The 20342-nt window shown below is 38.0% G+C and overlaps 1 protein-coding gene across 20 annotated transcripts in view; it reads right to left on the bottom strand.

Moving 5' to 3' along the window:
* Nucleotides 1-20342, bottom strand: part of NEO1 (neogenin 1) — a 258851-nt gene that overhangs the window by 171351 nt on the left and 67158 nt on the right. For all 20 annotated transcript variants that reach the window (XM_015142627.3, XM_015142628.3, XM_077938021.1 and 17 more), the window contains 3 exon segments: nt 15871-16188; nt 10005-10280; nt 6234-6387 (listed from right to left, as the gene is read on the bottom strand). In XM_015142627.3, coding sequence (XP_014998113.2) covers nt 6234-6387; nt 10005-10280; nt 15871-16188 — 748 coding nt within the window.

Genomic DNA, 20342 nt, shown 5'->3' with positions numbered 1-20342 from the left:
ATATTTATTGGTGTGTCCATATGTGTCAGGTAGCAGCTGGGGATATAGCACTGAGCAAAAACACAATCAGTGCTGTCATGCACCTCAAGTGGGAAACACAGACATAGAAGATAATTCTACAAAACGGTATAGCAAAAGAACCTGCCAGGAAATTAGGGACGAGGAGAGATTTTCCTGACAAAGTAACCCCTAAGCTGAGATCTGAAGAACGAGTAGAAGCTAACTAAAATGAGGTGAGAAAAATATTTCAGAAAGACAGACTAGCACATGCAAATTAATTGTGGCAGAAAGGATCACAGTGGTTTGGGGATCTAAAAGAAATCAGTGTGGCAAAGTGTAAGAAAAGAGAGGAGGATGAGGATGGAGCCAGACTCCATAAGGCTTTGAAAACCGTTTTAAGAATTTGGGTCCTTAACCTAAGAACAATGGAAATCCATTAAACATTTTTAAAAGTGGGTAGGGGGTTGAGAGTGCTGTGGGAAAATGAGAGCTTTGAAAAGACTGCTCTGGCAGGAGTGTGAAGGTGTATCTGGAATGAGGCCAGAGTACAGGTGGGAAGAACAATTAGGAGGCCACTGCAGAGACTGTAACTTAGAATAAGGCACGTGGTTAATTCATGGATGGATTCCAGAGACATGTAGGAGGTAAAATCTTGCAGATACATTAGATAAAGAAACTGAGAAGAAAACAGATGTTAAAGACAACTTCTGTAGGGTGGTAAGAATGAAGAGAAAACCAAACAAGAAAACTGTTTAATTTAGTTTTTTGTTTGTTGTTATTTGAAAGAGAGTAAACTTTTTCAAATCTGCATTGAAGAGACCTTTTTCTTCAATGAGATTTCTATTTTTTCATTTGCTTCAAATGTGTTTATAATTGTTCACTGAAGCGATTCTTTGATGACTGCTTTACAATCTCTGTCAGATAATTCTAAAATCTCTGTCACTGTCTTTTCTCCTTTCAGCTGAGGTTTTCCTGGTTCTTGGTATGATGTATTACGTTCAACTGAAACCTGGATATTTTAGGTATTATGTTATGACACTCTGGATCTTATTTAATCCTTCTGTTTTAGCTCTCTTCTTCTAACACCACACTAGCAGAGAAAGTGGGTGGGGGGTGGGAGTGCTGTCTCATTACTGTCAGTTCAGGTTTCCCACTCAGCCTCCACTAACATGTAAGTGGGGAGGGGTTTCCTCATTGCTTCTCAGCAGGGCTGGGAGTTCCAGCACCCCCCTAGGCCTCCGCTGATGCCTCCCTGGGTAGAAGGGGTAGGACTGTCTCATTATTGTTCCCCTACATGGTCACATGGTGTTGACACCACGGAGGGGGCCTTGCTACTACATGATGGTAAAGCCTTGACTCTCCACTGGGCTTCCTTTGATACCACCCCAGTGTGAAGGGAAGGGTTGCCTCTTACAGCTGGATGGGGTGAGAGTTGAGGCTCTCCATGTGTTCTCTACGCCTCATTACTGCCTGGCTAGGATAAAAGTCTTGGCTGCCTACTCCAACTTTGACACCACTTAGCAAGGAGGCTGAGTTGCCTCGCTACAACCTGGGAAGGGTGGAAATCTAGGCTCCTGGCATGGTCTTTGACTGGCATGGTAGGGTGGGGCCACAGTTTCCTCTGTGGTGTTTGACTGGAGTAGGAGTAAGTACAGTCTAACAGCTTTTGTCTTGGTGAGATGCCCTTTTCCTGCCCCTTTGGCTAGAGAGCACCTTCTGTTGAGGCTTTTTTTGTTTGTGCCTATTAGGGTTTCCAGGTTGCTGGGTTCTTTAGCTCCAAGTCTGGCACATATGAGGCAAAACACAGCTCAGGTTCCTGACAGGGTCTTGTGGGGCGGGGGGGAACCTGAGCCCACAGAACTAACCACCAAGTTGGCTGGGCGCAGTAACGCACATATGTAATCCCAGCATTTTGGGAGCCCAAGATGGGTGGATCATTTGAGGCCAGGAGTTCGAGACCAGCCTGGCCAACATGGCGAAACCCTGTCTCTACTAAAAATACAAAAATTAGCTGGCAGTGGTGACACATGCCTATAATCCCAGCTACTCATTTGATCCTGGGAAGCGGAGGCTGCGGTGAGCCAAAAGCACACCACCACACTCCAGCCTGGGCAACAGAGCAAGACTCTGTCGCAAGAAATATAAAAAAGAACTAACAATCATGCTGTTCCTTGGGTCTCAAGCTCCCTAGCCACTCAATCTCAATTTTTCTCTCTCTACCTTTCAGAGTCTTCTTATGTTTGCTTCACATGTAACATCCCGGGTTTTTGGGTGTATTTAGCAAAAGGAATAGGGAAAAATATATCTACTCAATTTTCCTAGACGTGGAAGTCTTTCATTTGTTTTTTAAATAACCTTATTTTTCTACCACTGTCAATTGTAATAATATCAAGCATTTTAACCTGTTCCTTTGCAGGTAAATGATAGATCTGGGGTTCAGATCTATCATTCCACTAAAAGATAACATTATTTGACTACTAAATTACATTTTTCTGTCAATCATCTTGAACATTAGCATTTATATTTTCCGGATTCTCTCCCTTTAAATTAAAACTACTTAGTGAATGGGATCCATTTCGACCCCCCTCTTTCATTAGCTATGATTATTGTAAATCTGAACAAATTTGATCAAAGGTTAAATATATAGATCAATTCTTGGACATTTATAAAAGTCATGGAAATGTTTTTAAGTTCACTTTCAAAGAAGTCTTAAGATTAGTAATAAAAAAGGACATTTAGTTATTTAAGATCTTTTTTTTACTAGAGCCAGCCCAACACTATCTGAATTTCTAGCCACTTTTTTCTTTCAACTTCTAATCCTCTAATTTGGGGTCTAGATCATTTATTGGCTAAGGCCTATCTACATATCTCATAAGGCTCTAGCAGAAACAAAGATATTTTGAGTAATTACATACATCCAACCAAAAGCACTCCTGTGCTTCATTCACTTACTTATATTTTCCTACATTACTTTGGGTTATTCAAGCTAAATATATTGGCCACCACTTCCCCTCCCCAGTTATGTGCCAGGCACTGTGCTAGAGTCTGGATAGACCAATGTGAACACCACCAACACTGTCCTGCTCTTATTTTCTTCTGAAACTTCTTGAGACAGTGACATACCAAGGCAGTGCTTCTCAGACTTTTCAGCCACCTAACCTGAGTATTCAGGAGCCTACAGAACTAAAGGCAGAAATAAGTCAACTCAATCTTCAAAGTCTACCGCTTTATCCTTAAAATTCAGAGGAATATTACTAACCATGACATATTCACTAAAAATCATCTGCTCCCAAGGATATCTCTGAATAAAATTGGATGTTTCAGGAAGATATGAAACTTTTCTATCATGATGTGCATACCCTGGCCCACTCAGACCCCGGTCTGAGAATCATTCTACTAAAAGAACAATTCTCTAACACGTTGTATAAAATAGCAATCCTATCTCTATTTCTCTTGGCACTCCTGATATAATTTGTCTTAATCTTCACAGCACTTACCATAACCTGACATTTTTTATTTTTACTTATTATCTGACTCTTTCCCACTAGAATATAAGCTCTATGCAATCAAGAACTCCATTTGCTTCACTACTCTACTCCCAGCACCTGGAACATGCATGACATAGTCAGCATTTGATAAATATTTGTTGAGTAATTACTGAACAAATGAGAATCATAGAAAGCCTCACATTTATTTGACATAAAAAATCATTATATATAAGTTTTATATCTTCAGAATATCCCTTCATGACAAAATATGTTTTAAAATAACATATTTCAGCCTTCCTACTCCTGATAAAGATTTTGTTCTAACATATAGCCAATTAAAATTTCTACTGTAAGAACTTCACATGTTTATCCCTATTTTAAGGTTCCCTATGTTTCAGTTGGCAAAAAAAAAAAAATTTGAAGTCTTATAAATTCTTTGCTTATATAGTATTTAGCTGGAAAGAGGAGTAGAAAGGAAGCAAAATGTAGAAAGGAGTAGGGAGGAAGCAAAACGTGGAGAGAGGAAGTTGCTGAGTGGATGGATGATGCGAAAGAAATCAGGTGATGTTGGGGAGAATGGCATGTTTTGCTAATGGGGCACGTGGGGAACAATCTGACTGTATTCCATCATCCCCAGTGATCATTGTAGGCTGATCACCCAGGTAACTAGACAGATACCCATTTCTACATCTTGGCTACTGAACTATACAAATTAAAACTGTCTGTCCACTTTTGATTACACAACTGAGAAACTCTAGACCTGCCCTGTCCAAATCAATAGCCACTAGCCACATGTGGCTACCTGAAATGTGGCCTGTATAACTGCAGAACTGAATTTCTGAAATTTTAAAATAAATGTACAAGCTAAAGCTGTGTTAAATGTTTCCCACTAAACACAAACTTTATTGTTTTGGTAGAACTACATTTCATGTTAACTGGTACATCACATAAAATATTACTATTATATTTATTATTGTACATGTACTTCTTACTTTTTAAAAACATGGCTATAAGACATTTTAAAATTACATGTGTGGCTTGTGTTATACTTCAATTGAACAGCACTGCTGTAGAACAATGGTCCTCAACTGGGGGCAATTTTGTTTCCCAAGGACTATCTCACAGTATCTAGGGACATTTTTGGTTGTCACAATTTGGACGTGCTACTGCCACCTATGGGTAGAAGGCAGGGATGCCAGTAAACATCCTACAGTGCACAAGATAACATTATTTTGGAAGCAAAAACATACCTACCTACCACCACCCCACATCTCTTATGAGAATACATCTGAGAAAAGCACCCATTGCATAAGGGAGTAATGAGAGGAGACAGGAAGGAGAGTAAGGTGGTTGGTATTTTGTGAAAGATGAAGAATTTATGATTTCTGATAGGATTTCAAAAGGCAAAAACAACAGGATGAGGAATACAGTTTCTTTCCTTTTTTTTTTTTTCTTTTTTCTTTTTTGAGACGGAGTTTTGCTCTTGTTGCCCAGGCTGGAGTGCAGTGGTGCGATCTCGGGTCACTGCAACCTCCATCTCCTGGGTTCAAGTAATTCTCCCACCTCAGCCTCCCGAGTAGCTGGGACTACAGGCACATGCCACAACGCCTGGCTAATTTTTTGTATTTTTAGTAGAGACAGGGTTTCATTGTGTTAGCCAGGATGGTGTCGATCTCCCGACCTCGTGATCTGCCCGCCTCAGCCTCCCAAAGCGCTGGGATTACAGGCGTGAGCCACCGCGCCCAGCCCAATTTCTCATACTGATTGTGCAATGGAAAAACTACTGTCAACGAAATGCATATGAGAATGAGTAAGAAGACTCAGGCTACTCAGGACCAAAGCTCCTGCAAAAATTTAGGGAAGAAAATCCTGAAGCGATTCCTCAAGGATCTAGAACTAGATGTACCATATGACCCAGCCATCCCATTACTGGGGATATACCCAAAGGATTATAAATCATGCTGCTATAAAGACACATGCACACGTATGTTTATTGCAGCACTATTCACAATAGCAAAGACTTGGAATCAACCCAAATGTCCATCAGTGACAGACTGGATTAAGAAAATGTGGCACATATACACCATGGAATACTATGCAGCCATAAAAAAGGATGAGTTTGTGTCCTTTGTAGGGACATGGATGCAGCTGGAAACCATCATTCTTAGCAAACTATCACAAGAACAGAAAACCAAACACCGCATGTTCTCACTCATAGGTGGGAACTGAACAATGAGATCACTTGGACTCGGGAAGGGGAACATCACACACCGGGGCCTATCATGGGGAGGGGGGAGGGGGGAGGGATTGCATTGGGAGTTATACCTGATGTAAATGACGAGTTGATGGGTGCTGACGAGTTGATGGGTGCAGCACAGCAACATGGCACAAGTATACATATGTAACAAACCTGCACGTTATGCACATGTACCCTTAGAACTTAAAGTATAATAATAATTTAAAAAAAAAAAAAAAAGAAAATCCTGAAGCCTTAAGCTGAGTACACTGTGGCTTCAACAGGAACAAAGGGAATAATTAATTATCTCTTAATATTTTGAAATTATCTTTTTCTTTAAATATCCTAATCACATATATCACATAAACATATTTCAAGGATGATATATGAGCATTATGATGTGTTTAAATAAAGTTGATAATCTTTTTAAATTAGTCAGTAGTCCCAAATGGGATTAGACAAAGTCTTAAGCTAAGGCTGAAAAAGGCTTTTAGGCAGACAACACTTACCTCTCTGTGTCAAGTGCCTCCTCATTTTTCATCCATTTAATGGTTGGAGTAGGAAGTCCTGAAGCAACACATGGCAACACTACATCCTGACCAATGACTCTGACTAAGGGAGAAGGCTGTTTCAAAAACACCAAGTCTGATGTCACCTCAGTATCTAAAAGAAAAAAAAAAAAAAAGCCAAAACAAAACAACAAATTAACAAAAGACAATAATTAAATAAAGGACAAAACAAGCCGGGCATGGTGGCTCACACCTGTAATCCCATCACTTTGGGAGACTGAGGAGGGAGGACTGCTTGAGCCCAGAGTTTGAGACTAGGGTAGGCAATATAGCCAAGACCCCATCATTACCCCCACCCACACACACACATACAAAAGACAGAGCAATTTACCGCTTTAATCTTGAGGAACGACTAGTTCTTATTCAGTCTGTGTGGCTTTATATGACAAAATATTTTAAGCAAAAATAATATAAAGATTTCCATTCAAATTAGCAAACACTTCTCAAACAAATTCTATGTGCAAAGCATTGTGCTAGCCTCTTTAGGGGTCCTAAGGACATATAACGTACCGCTCCTGCCTTCAGGGTACGTACTTGTCAATCAATTGAGGGATATTTGACATGAATCCCCTTCACGTTGAAAGATAAGATAAAAGCCATATGAATTGTACAAACAGCGGAGACTGAGTAAGCTCAGGACCCTTGGCATCTTCCTCCTTGGTATCCTTATCCATACTCACAGGGATAAGAGGTTTCCTTTCTTTCCTGTATCTGTGTATTATTTCTGAAAAGCTTTCAGAGTTTCATCTCTTTAACTTGCTCACTTAGTCTGTCAATCCCTTGATTTTGTAATTGAGCAACCATCTAGCTACTACTATATTTGTATATTTCTTATTCAGACATTAGAATTAACGTGTGTTCACTTTATAGAGTTGTCCTCTTGTGGAAACATGGAAAGGCCACACTCTTGTGGGCAGAAGATAGAGTTCTCTCCTCAATAGGGTAATATTAACTTAACATTGAGTTTTGACAAAAAAGGTCTCAGGCCGAAGAGATATGACTCTTGTGCTCACATGCTTTGGAAAAGATGTTCTACAGCCACGATAACAACCTCCAGGACTAGCCTTAAACTTGTTTAACCTATTAGTGACAGTCCTGTGGCCATGGTAACAAGGAAACATTGCCTAATCAATTACTGACAACTCACAAGGGTGAACGTGCCTTTGAAAGCCAAACAAGCTCAGGCTTTGAAAGTCAGCCAACTAATGGTACAGTCATTTGCTTTTAAGGTTGACGTTAACTTGCTCCCACCTCCGTAATCAACCACAAAATATGTTTCTATGACTGACATTAATCCACCTCCGTCTCTTAACCAGTACAACCCAAAACAATGTCTTCTGAAAAATTCTATAGGAGATCAGGACTTAGCTTTGCTCAAGAAAACTATGTTTGACGAGCACAACTCTCCCTTACTTAAGTAAGCAAAACATTCCACGTTATGTTTTTGTTTCAGATGTTGAGTAGTGATCTCATCTTTTGACACTACAAACCTTGTTTTCTTGGATCCCATTTTGAGGATTTGCTTAAATGCTACCCTAGGTGTTGAGAAGTTCTTACCTCTGTCATGTAAAAGCAAGTGAGCAAGCAGGCTGAACGATATTGGTATATGGCAATAGTTCTTTTTTAAAATTCACCTTGAATTACTTAGGTATATTTTAATCAAATTTTGATAAGAATCAATTAAACAAATTCATAGCAAATATTACTGGCTTCTATATGCCAGAAAGTGTTTTTGGCAGCAGACAAAATTCCCTGCTCTGGTTGAGTTTACGTACTAACGAGGGAGAGAGACAAGTAAGATAGAATATGTCAGATGGTGATACGTTCTGAAGTAAAATGAAGGTAGAAGGAGAAAACACTGGGGGTGGAAATCAAAGATTGTTGTTTTAAACACAGTGTTCAAGAAAGGCTTCACTGATAAAGTGATATTGGAGCAGAGAGGTAAGAGAGTGACCAAGGCAGGTATCTGAGGAAAGAGGATTCCAGGTAGAGAAAATGACCAAAAGCATATCTGGAGTATCGCAGAAACATAAAGTGATCACAATCTTCGAGTGAGGGAGAGAAGAGTAGGAGATGTGACAGGTGAGAGAAAGCAAGAAAGTGGTATTAAGATTATAAATCTTTACAGGCCAGAACTTTAACTCTGAATGACACAGAAAACCATTAGGGAGTTTTGAGCAAAGGTGTGACAAGATCTAATAATATACACCTTACACTGGCCACTGTGGCTCACACCTGTAAGCCCAGCACTTTGGGAGGCCAAGGTGGGAGAATCACTTGAGCCCAGGAGTTCAAGGCCAACTTGGGCAATACGGCAAAATCCCATCTCTACAAAAAATACAAAAAAATTAGCTGGATGTGGTGGTGTGAACTATTAGCCCCAGCTACTCGGGAGGCTGAGGTAGGAGGAACACTTGAGCCCAGGAGGTCAAGGCTGCAGTGAACCAGGATCACACCACTGCACTCTAGCCCGGGTTACAGGGCAAGACCCTGTCTCAAGACACACACACGCACACACGCGCACACACACACTTTAAAAGATACTGTCCTTGCTGAGAATATACTGAGACAGAATTGACGAGGGATAACGACAAAAAAAAGAACCTGGATTTTTAAAAAGATCAGTTGAAGGGCTATTAGGAACACCCTCAAGAGTTGCAGCTCACAGTCCTGCTTTGCAAACCCATCCATAGGTTAAAAATGAGCCTATTTAACAGACATAGAACTCTTCCCAAATAATGTAGGGATGGTTCAATTATATTCAGAAACTCAAATTTGAGATGAGAAATATGGAGGGGGCACCTAGCAGTAAGAACAGAAGGTAAACAGTAATGAAACACCAAAAGGCTAGAGGGGCTACGATGAGCTACAAGTGGGAGGAAGTTATGAGTAAGCAGAAGTTATACAGTGAGAAAAGATATACAGAATTGATTATGAGGAATGCCAGAAGGGGCAGGAACTGAGAAGACACACAAAAAGAAAGACTCAAATAGGAGCTGAGTTTACACTAAAATGGGGAGTATAAAGATCCAAGGACTCTTGCCTGCCATTGCCTCTAGAGCCACCATGTTAACACTTACCACCCAACCCATCCCTTATATGAAGTAGCCTGGATGGGTATCTGATTTGTATAAGTGAAAAGATCTAACAATAAAAGTATCCTATTGTTGGGGAGAAGGCTTGACAAAAGATACAGAGCTAAATTTTTAATAATGCCTTCCCTAAAGAGTGGATCTTCTGGCACATTTTCTTCTTTTCACTCCTGTAAGAAACTGAGACTCCTTATGCTGACAGTAAAATGTCATACCACATATTAACATTGGTTTTTTTTTTTTGTTTTTTTTTTTTTTTGTTTTGAGATGGAGTCTTGCTCTATTACCCAAGTTGTAGTGCAGTGGCACAATCTCGGCTCACTGTACCCTCCACCTTCCGGGTTCAAGCAATTTTCCTGCGTCAGCCGCCAGAGTAGCTGGGGTTTCAGGCACCCGCCACCACGCCTGGCTAATTTTTGTATTTTTAGTAAAGACAGGGTTTTGCTATGTTGGCCAGGCTGGACCTCCGGTGATTCACCACTTCAACCTCCCAAAGTGCTGGGATTACAGGCATGAGCCACTGTGCCCGGCCAATATTCATTATTTTTAAAAATTCTAACAGAATAATGTTTACCCATTCATAAACATAAAACCATCAGTCCTGATAATGAGTTAATACCTGGAAGAACCTTCAATTCAACTTCATCACTATACTTTGGTGGCCCACCACTTTCCACTATGCAGCGATAAAGCCCGCCATCTCCTTCAGTTGCATTGCTGATAACCAGCATTCCACTTGGAAGTTTGATAACTCTATCATCCAGAAGAAGCGGGTGTCTGTTCTGTTCCCACCTCACAAACGGGACCAAATCTGCATTAACTTCACAATTCAGAATTGCGCTGTTCCCAGCATAAACTGAGGAAGGTTCTGGTTGGCTGGTAAATCTTGGAAGACCTGGACAATAAAGGAAAAGAAGAAATAAAATTTAATTAAATATTACTTTAAAATTTTGTCTTGGGGGCCAGGAGCAAGTCAGCCCACATGGCTACAACATATGGCAGAACCAGGGTTGAGAAAAAGGTCCACAGAAATTAGCTAAATACAGGAATACTGGGCAAATAAGTAAATGCATTAAGGATAACTGGAATCAGATTCCTCACAGTTGGAGAAGCAAGGTACAAACACTGAAAAGGAGATGGGTAGAATAAGTCCTATGGTACTGGTCTAGAATGGAGGTATCAGTGTAAACGTCATGGTTTTATATAATTATAGAAATAAAAATATATATGGGTGCCTATGTATGTGTGAAATATTTATACATTTTGTCATTACATATTCATTGCTATACCTATATACATATATACACCTATATACTTCCTAGCCCTGTCCACAGAGAAGGTCCAGCATTGCTATCACTTCAGTAGCAATGGTACATATGGTGTCTCTACCTTTTCTAAATAACATTCTTGGAGAAATGCCCAATTCTAAGAGTGCAGATGGAGAGAAAGTACAAGATGAACCTGGGACATCTTACAACATAAAGAAAGAAAAGTGTCCAAACAATGAAGACATATCAAAAGGGCATAGAAGTCAGACTGAAGGGAGCTTCCTCTGGTTAAATCTGGGATAACAGTATTAACATGCACTATAACCCACTGAATAAAACAAGAATCTGTGAGTTCGTGCAAATGCAAACAAGTAAGTGGAAGAGAAGGAAAAGCTCTACCGTACGGAAATGATGGAACTAGAAAAATCACCACTTGATAGTAATAACTGATTCAGGCATGAATCTCAATGGATACTAAAACTAGTAAACAAAAATGTGATGAGGAACAGTATATTTACAGAATATCAAAGTATCTCTTCCCAAAATACTCATTACTAATTAACAAAAGTACAAAGCTTTACAATGGAGAAACACTGCACAGACCATCTTAGGTAGTAAAAGTTAACATCACCAGCAACAGAACAAAATAGCACATGCTTCTTGGCATGATGCACAGAGAACACAGCATTACTTCTGTGGTATTTCTCCCAAAACTGCAAAATCTGAATCTATTCATGGGAGAAATCGAACAAACCCAAAATGAGGCAAGGAAAAACCAAGTTATGTCAAAAAAGTTTAAAGAGACACAACTACTAAGTGAAATATGTAATCTTGGGCCAGAAAGAAGAGTATGTGTGGGAGGAGGACAGGGGGGTACTGTGCTTTTGGGTTTACTATAAAGAACATTATTGAGATAATCAGTGAAATCTAAATTAAACGGTAGTGTTGTATTATAGTTAATTTCCTAATTTTGATGGATATCTGTGGTTATCTAGGAGAATGTCCTTGTTTCAAAGAACTATACACGTGGGTATTTAGGTGGCAGTTACAGGAAAACCTGTCTGCAATTTACTCTTAATGGCTCAGAAAAAATATGTATTTGGATGTATGCATATTTGGGGGATAAGGCAGATATGATAAGATGTTACCAATCAGGTAATCTAGGTGAAGCTATATGAGATTTCTTTGTTCTATTCTTGTACCTACTCCCTAAGTTTGAAATGATCTCAAAATAAAATGTGAACCAAAAATGTCATCATAAATATAGATGCCACAGGATGCAGTAGCTAAGAGCAACAGTTTTCAAGTCACATATCTGAATCTGAATCCCCATACCACCACTTCAAGGGTGTATGAAGCTTGCAAGTTATTTAACCACTCCCTAAGACTCAGTGTCTTCACAAGTAAAATGAGAATAATAAGCCTCACAGGATTGTTAAAAGAAAAAAAAGTACTTAAAATAAATAATTTATATATAGTATATTGCATAAACACTTAACTAGCTATTATAATTAATATCTAAAAAGTGAATGCTATGCTCAGAATGAAACAAAATGTTTCTTCAAGGAAGAACAAACAAATCATGAGAAATGATTACAGGTTTTCTAGTTTTATGACGGTGAATTAGTTCAAACATAAATCACACAGGTTTTACAGCCCTGCAATAAGCTTTTTCTTTTTCTTTTTTTTTTTCATTTCAAGGGGATTTTTGCAGGAAAAAAAATAAAGATAAAATTATCCAAAAAATCTGCTTTTTTTCCTTGAGCTCCCATGATTTGATCAAAAATCTACTTTTAAGAAACCAGAATACCAGAAGAAAGGAATTAACAAAGAGAAACACAGAAACTAATAAAGTTGGGGAAAGGAGGAAATCTTAATCAATAAAACCAAAATATGGTTCTATTTTAATTTAATTTTTTTTTTTTTTTGAGACAGAGTCTCACTCTGTCGCCCATGCTGGAGTACAGTGGCACAATCTTGGCTCGCTGCAACCTTTGCTTCCAGGGTTGAAACGATTCTCCTGCCTCAGCCTCCCAAGTAGCTGGGGTTACAGGCGTGCACTAGCATAATGGCTAATGTGTGTATTTTTAATAGAGATGGGGTTTCACCATGTTGGCCAGGCTGGTCTCAAACTCCTGACCTCAGGTGATTCGCCCATTTCGGCCTCCTATAGTGCTGGGATTACAGGCGTGAGCCACTGCGCCCAGCTCAGTTGTATTTTTAAGAGTCAAAAAATTCTTCCTCCTGAGGTCTCATGAAAATTAGTAATTTTTAAGATGTAAGCTCACAAAAACATATGGAGAATTGGCAGACAAGAGATTTCAAAAAATTTCTGAGTAGGGAAAGCACATGGAGGACTAGTAACTGACATATCAAGGCAGGGAACGCTGCAGCTTCCTGCGCTCCCAAGAAGGAAGCCAGTTGTCCTGCTGCCTCTGGAGAACTACAGGACAAAAAGGAGAGTGGGAGTAAGACCTGGAGTTGACAAGAGGATATTAACAATGTCTGTATATAGAGCACCCTATTACCCCACCTCTGGGCACAAAATACCCACAGCCAGCATACTGCTCAGGCAAAAAAACAGAAATTTTGGTTGTGGAGAAATGAGACAGCTCAGGGAAAAAGACCTCTCATACTTAATTCTATGAGGTACCTATTTACTGATCTTTTAAAAACTTCCCTTCTTGCTTGACTTGGCTACGATCAGTACTACTGCTTGCAACCAAAAAACTCTAAGAGTCTTTTAGAATGGCAATTTGGCAGAATTTTAAGTTTTATTGAGATATAATTTATATACCATAAAGTTCACTATCTAAAGTACATAATTTAATATTTTTTAGTATATGAATAAAGTTGGGTAATCATTACCATAATCTAGTTTCAGAACCTTTTCATCATTCCAGAAAGAAATCTTGTACTCACTTGCAGTCATTCCGCATAACCCCATACCTACCCCACAATGCCTAGGAGTGGAATTGCTGGGTCATATGGTAACACCATGGTTAACATTTTGAGGAACTGACAAACTAGTTCCTTTTAATTGCACACACACACAAGTGTATATTATGTTCCAGGAATCCCAATTCCAGTAATCTATTTTATAGAAATAAAGATTTGCAGAAGGCAGTTCACTATAGTATTGCCTATAATATCCAACAATTTAATCCATTTAACTGTTCATCAACAAAGAAATCTTCAAATAAATCACAGTAAGTATATCTAGACAATGTATACTATGCAACTATTTAAAAGAACTTTTATTTAATCACTTAGCTTGGATACTATTTACTCCTGATACCTAGGGCCAAGAGTGGGTTAAATAACTTTCCTACAGAACCCTGTATGCAGTCACCGCAGAATGTATCACCTTTTATGGTGCTGCTTGCTTAGATACTGGGTCAAAAAATGCTTCCTGAAGGTATCAAAGCTAAGAGAAAGAATGGACAAACTTAGCAGAGGAGAAGAAAGTGAGGAAAAGGTGGAGGATAAAATTAACAGGCAGTGGGGATGCCATAAGCAAAGGGTGGAAGGCAGAGAATAAATGAAAGGAAAAAAACACTCAGTACTGCCAGTGCTTATAACTGTGGTGAGGGTGATGGTGGAGGTAGGGGACAGGAGTGGGGACAGAGGCAGGGTGAAATGTTAAGAAATAAGGTTGGAGAAGTGGAGGACAGCTCATAAAAGGAATCAACAGGCCTGTTATTTGAGAGTTTAGATGTTACCTTGATGGTGTTACTGGAGGATCACTGAAGGATGAGAAAGAGTACTCTAGCCAGGTTGGAGACTGGACTGGAGGAGGGGAAGAGTAAGGTAGCAGGCAGATGCTTACAAGGCTGTGCAGAGGGAACACTGGAAGTTGCCTCGGGAAGGAGAAAGTGGATTAAGTACAGAGAAATTAAGAAGCAGAATTCACTGGATTTAATGATAGTATGTGGGGGGACAGCTGAGAGGAAGGAGCCCATGAATAAAGCCCAGATAAGAGACATTTAAGAACTTAAATTATAAACACTGACCTCATTATAACATTGTAAAGGCAGTCATTATACTAATTTATTTAAGAAACATGTTGGAGAAAGCCTGGCAAATAGATTATTTAAGGGAGAGAGAAGAAAGAAAAGAAAAGAAAAGAAAAGGGAAATGAAAAGAGAAAGAAAAGAAAAGGAAGAAAAATATAAAGAGAAAAGAAGGAAGAAAGGAAAGAAGGGAGGGTAGAAGGGAGTGAGGGAGAGAGAGAAGGAAAGAAAAGGGAAATTTTCTATCCTCAGTCTATGACTACGGAATAATTACAGAAACTTTTTGCCACACCCAAATTCAACTTTGAGTATTTGTCCCCAAAGAGAAAAAAAAAACAGCCATTGTGCTCTGAAAGTATGAGCAAATACACTCTGGAGTGAGCCTGAGATGGGAAACCATAATCCTGGAGTAGGAATGAGACGGGAGACTACTATCTCTAAGGTCCTGTCTCACACGTGGGCATCTCACCAAGGTGAGAGTAAATACAGGACTTAACGATAACATTTTTGTATAACATGACCCTTCACAAAAACTATTTCCTCTGGTACTCAAGTAAAGAAACACTATCTCAGGAATGCTAGTATCTACTATAAAACAGACATGACTTACTTAGAAACCACATCTTATTCTTCTAGATCCCTAATTTTTCTTACATTTTCCACCATTCTTCAAATAAGGAAACTCTGAAAAGGAGGGAAAGTTCCTCTCTTTATAACTTTCTGCTCTCCACCTTAATATACACTGTCTAGATTTTAAAACAATTAATCCAATTGAATGTCATTTCCTTGGTTAAGGCATCAAGGAACCAGGATTCTGACTTTACTTCAAGTTTTACAAAACTATACTAAATGGCTATGCTGGGTAAGATAGAAGTTGGCCATCAAAGTGATTTAATTTTCCTATACCACTTCCTCTGCCACTTCCACGTTTAAAAGGAGAAAAGAACTGCTCAGTACTTCTGATAGCAATATTAAGCCATCGGACAAGTGGAAACACGCTACAGTTTATTCTCTACGGCACTGAGCAAACCCTATAGCAAGGTCCCATACACAGAGTATATGCACAGTTGATATCTGTTAAATGAGTACATTTGTTGCTACTAATTAAATGAAAACTCCAAAAGAATAGTGCTTTTATCAAGATGTACGTGTTACAAATATTTGAAAATGCAAAAAAAAAAAAAAAAAATCACTTAAACCTTACCTGCCACTGTGAGCTTGGCTGTTCTACTGACAATAGTTCCAAGACTCTCAACAGTGGCCACACACTGATAATAACCTTCATCAGGTTTATTGTGTTTGGAATGCACCACGTTGCTGATAAATAAAGATCCATCTGGGAGAAGCTGGCGTCGATCATCTGATGCTAAGTTTAAAAAAGTTCCATCTTTTTTCCATTCAATTTTTGGAGAAGGCTCAGAATATGCTGAACAGTTTAATATAACAGAAGAGCCTCTAACTGAGAGTGTATCCACCGGCTCCACCAGAAAATAAAATGGAGTGAACGTTCGAATGCTGGCTCCTACAAAAATAAAGAAAAAGAACAAAGTTAGGCAAACCTTTCTTCTACTATTTCTGTCAGAAAATATATTACTAACGAGTCCAAAAATTATTAACTGTTGCTCTTTGGATATGACACATAAATATAGTAATCTCACTATAAATGTCTAATAAATAAGATTTACTTTCAAATAGGAAACCAAACTTTGACCAATTTAGAAGAACATTAGGGGGAAAAAAAAAACCTTCTACCTGAGATAAACAAGCCTTGTTAAATGACATGAGTATCTAATAAAAGTTTTATTTCAAACCCTAGAATTAGATTTATAAATACTTTAAGTTACTGCATTCAAAGTGAAATTCTCTATTGAACATAAAGGAGGCAGAAAATTAAAATGATTCTTCATTAAGAGGTATCTTTTTATGTTTATTAGTTATTTGTATTTCCTTCATAAATTTACTATACACACACATTGTCCATTTTTCTAGTGAATGTATTCATCTGACTGAATTAAAAAGCAATCTGCTATCATATTTTACAAATATTCTTTTTTCCATTGACTTTATAATATTTGTTATAAGAATAAATTTTAAGCTACACAAAACTAAAAGTTATACTTAGGTCTTTTTTATCCCAAGATTATAAAAAATTTCAGCCTTGCTTTGTTCTATTATTTTGTGATTTTCTACATTTAATCTTCATCTAGAATTCATTTTAGTGTAAAGAGCACGGGAGGAATTAGCTTAATTTTTCTAAGTCCCTGTCAGTTCTTTGAACATGGGAAGAACAAAATTTAAAGAAAAATATTTGCTATAAACCTTATATTCTCAGCCTGTTGGAAAGCTTTCCAACTTAAAGCTTTATCACTTTTCTTCAAGAAAACTTCTGACCAATTCCCTTGTAAATAACTCAAGTTGTCATCAGCTTTCTTCATGTGAAAAATCAGAGAAACCTAATCCAGCAAATGAAACTAAGACTGTTTTTCGAATATATCTACACCTCTTTATAATTTATTTACATTATGAATTTAAGGATGACACAAATTATATATTATATAATGAACAAATAGCTCTAAAGAAATACAAAACACACTGGCAGAGGGAAGGAAATCACATTCAATTGTTTAAAAAGTTTTCCAACACTTCAATGATAAGCAAATTCTAATTCTAATCAGACTAATTACCCTTTCCCAAACACCACAGGCAGGTATTAGAAAAGAGATGGCTGGGCACAGTGGCTCACACCTATAATCCCAGCACTTTGGGAGGCCAAGGCGGGTAGATCATGAGGTCAGGAGTTCGAGAACAGCCTGGCCAACATGGTGAAACACCACCTCAACTAAAAATACAAAAATTAGCTGGGCATGGAGGCACGTGCCTGTAGTCCCAGTTAGTCGGGAGGCTGAGACAGGAGAATCACTTGAACGCAGGAGGTGGAGGTTGAGTGAACCGAGATCACGCCACTGCATTGCAGCCTGGCAACAGCGAGATTCCGTCTCGAAAAAAAAAAAAAAAAAAAAAAAAAAAGAAGAGTTTCAGGTCTCCATGCCCATTTAATGACTATAAAATTTATTTTATTTTTCAAGTCTTAAAATTCCTGAAAATAAGCTTAGAAATTTTTCAAAAGTAACCTGCAATTAGTTTCTTATTGCTACCAAAATGTTTATGTTGCATTAGTTTACTGGAATCATAGTAGAATAAACATATAAACAAAAAGGAAGTATAAAAAGATAGCTAAACTAAGAGAAATTACTTTTATATCTTTACTTAGTAACTATTAAATCTCTATTATACCCCCCAAACTTAACTCAGAAACTTAAAAAATAAATGTGTTAGATTGGTGGTTAAAATACGCAAATTAAAAATCTGAAATATTGTATTACTGATAATAAAATACATTTTATTTCAAAATTACAACACAATTTTTGCCATTTGAAAAAATACCCCCCCAAATTACAATTTAAAGGTTTTGCAGTTTAACACTGCCTTTTTTTTTTTTTTCATTTTTAAAATTGAGCCAGGTTGAACACAAAAAAAGTATATGTGTTTGAAAAATTAAGAGCGAATTACACTCATAGGAAAGCTTATAAATGCCTTTCAAAATCAAGGCACTTCAAAATGTTTACAAAAAATATTCACTCTAAATTATTGAGAACACAGTGTTACTTAAATATTTCTGTATATCATTCTGTATTTTGTTCCCTCAGTAGGAGGGCAGTGACCTAAGATATCCTCTCTTCACTTAAAAACCCTCAAAGGCTTCTGCTGCCTTTTGCAAAGAAAACTGAAGAAACTCCTTTAGTCGACCGACCGTCCCGTCAGTCACCACCTGATCTAGCTTCTGCCTATCTCCAGCCCCACTGCATTGTTCTCTCAGTCAGCTCCCCACAGCTCCTGCCTCTTCACACAAGCTATTCCCACCACCACTCCTTTTCAGTCAGTTCCCAGTCTTCCCTCAAGCTCAGCTTAAATACCATTTGCTCAGAAATGCTGTCTGTCCCAGGTGCCCAGGCAATGTTAGTTTTGCCTGTTCTAAGCAAGCATGGTGTATGCGCTACCTACAGAGCACTCCAAAGGTTCTTAATCTTTGAATATTTGTAATAACTTGTTAAAGTAGAGAGGTCCCCAAACTTGCTTGGCTCCTGGTACCCTTATTTTCTCTGTAATTTCTTTTAAGAATTCCATAGGTCAAAAGAAACAGCTAACCATTCTATCTTTTTTTAACAGGTTCAAACAAATGAGTATCTATGTCCCAACAAATTGGCACCTTTTTGAAAAAATAATACATGCAAACTGAAATATATAATGTATTTATATATACACATATCTATTTTTATATATATTTCATTTTAAAATAACCACAATTAGTTACTATGGGATGTTTGCACCTATAGGGCCCCGCACAACTTCTAAAACTTAGATGCTGTGCAACTAAATACTGCCACCCACATTTCCTGTCCCACACTGATTTTTGCATAGTACTTGCTTTTTAAAACAGTAACCACCAGAAGTTCAACTTCGCAAAGATATCACAGCTACAAAATGAAGATGGCACAATCAGATGTTGAAACTGTGAACTACCTTGAGCTAGAAGTTCACATGGTGTCCAACAGATGTGGCCATGTTTCCCTACAAGTTTGAAATGACCCTGGGAGTTCTCTGAAGTGCCTTTGGGTATCTCAGGGTATAGTTCAGGAACTGCAGGCTTATGATCTATCTTTCTACAGTTTTCATTTGTTATATTCCCAGTACCCACCTAGCATGGTGGACCAATCTTTAGATTATATAACCAGATAACTTCTAAAAACTTCCAATGGTTAAAGTATTAATGAGGGACTGCAGGTTCCATTCTAATCATAGCCACTTATTATCATTCCCTTCTATGCTAAGACTCAATAACAAATAGTTTTTGTAAATTCTGATGAGTGTTTACAAAACTATATGGAAGAGCAAAAAAAGCCAATAAGAGCCAAAGTAATTCTGCAAAACAAAGTAAAGGGACTCCACTTGTTAGTTACCAGTATGTATAAAGCTACAGTAATTAAACCACTGTGGCTCTGGAGCAGGGGATAAAGACACATAACAGGCTATAAAGCCCCCAAACAGAGCTATATATATTTGGAAACTTAATATTTAGTAGAGATGACATTTTAAATCGATTGAGGAAAAGGATGAACTAACTACTCAATAAATGTTACTAGGACAACTGATTATCCATATGGGAAAAAAATGAGATGCCTACTCACACCCTGTAATAATAGTAAAAGCACTTACGTACCAGATAATGTTCTAAGTATTTTCTACATATTAACCACTCATTTAAGCTTGTCTTACGAAACAGGTACAAGAATCAGCCCCATTTTAGAGAGGAAAACAAAAAACACAAAAATGTTAAGGACCCTGTCAAAGGTCACACAGGTAGTAAATCACAGAACCATGGTCTGTGACCTTATACTACATTATTGTTAGCTATTTGTTCATTATCTGTGATCTTATATTACATTATACTACAATGCCACTCAATACAGACGTAAAAATGTATTCAAGGCCTATAAAAATGCAAGTGATAAAAAACTTAGAAGAAATTTTAGGAAAATACAAGGATAATCCTGGAGTTAGGCAACCTTTTAAATCAAAATAGGAAACTCAAAGCTAGAAGAGGCATGTTTTACTTTA

The sequence above is a fragment of the Macaca mulatta genome, chromosome 7 (genome assembly GCF_049350105.2).
Source record: "Macaca mulatta isolate MMU2019108-1 chromosome 7, T2T-MMU8v2.0, whole genome shotgun sequence".
Lineage (NCBI taxonomy): Eukaryota > Metazoa > Chordata > Mammalia > Primates > Cercopithecidae > Macaca > Macaca mulatta.
Note: the sequence above shows the minus strand (reverse complement) of the source record. Positions and strands in the feature narration are given on the sequence as shown.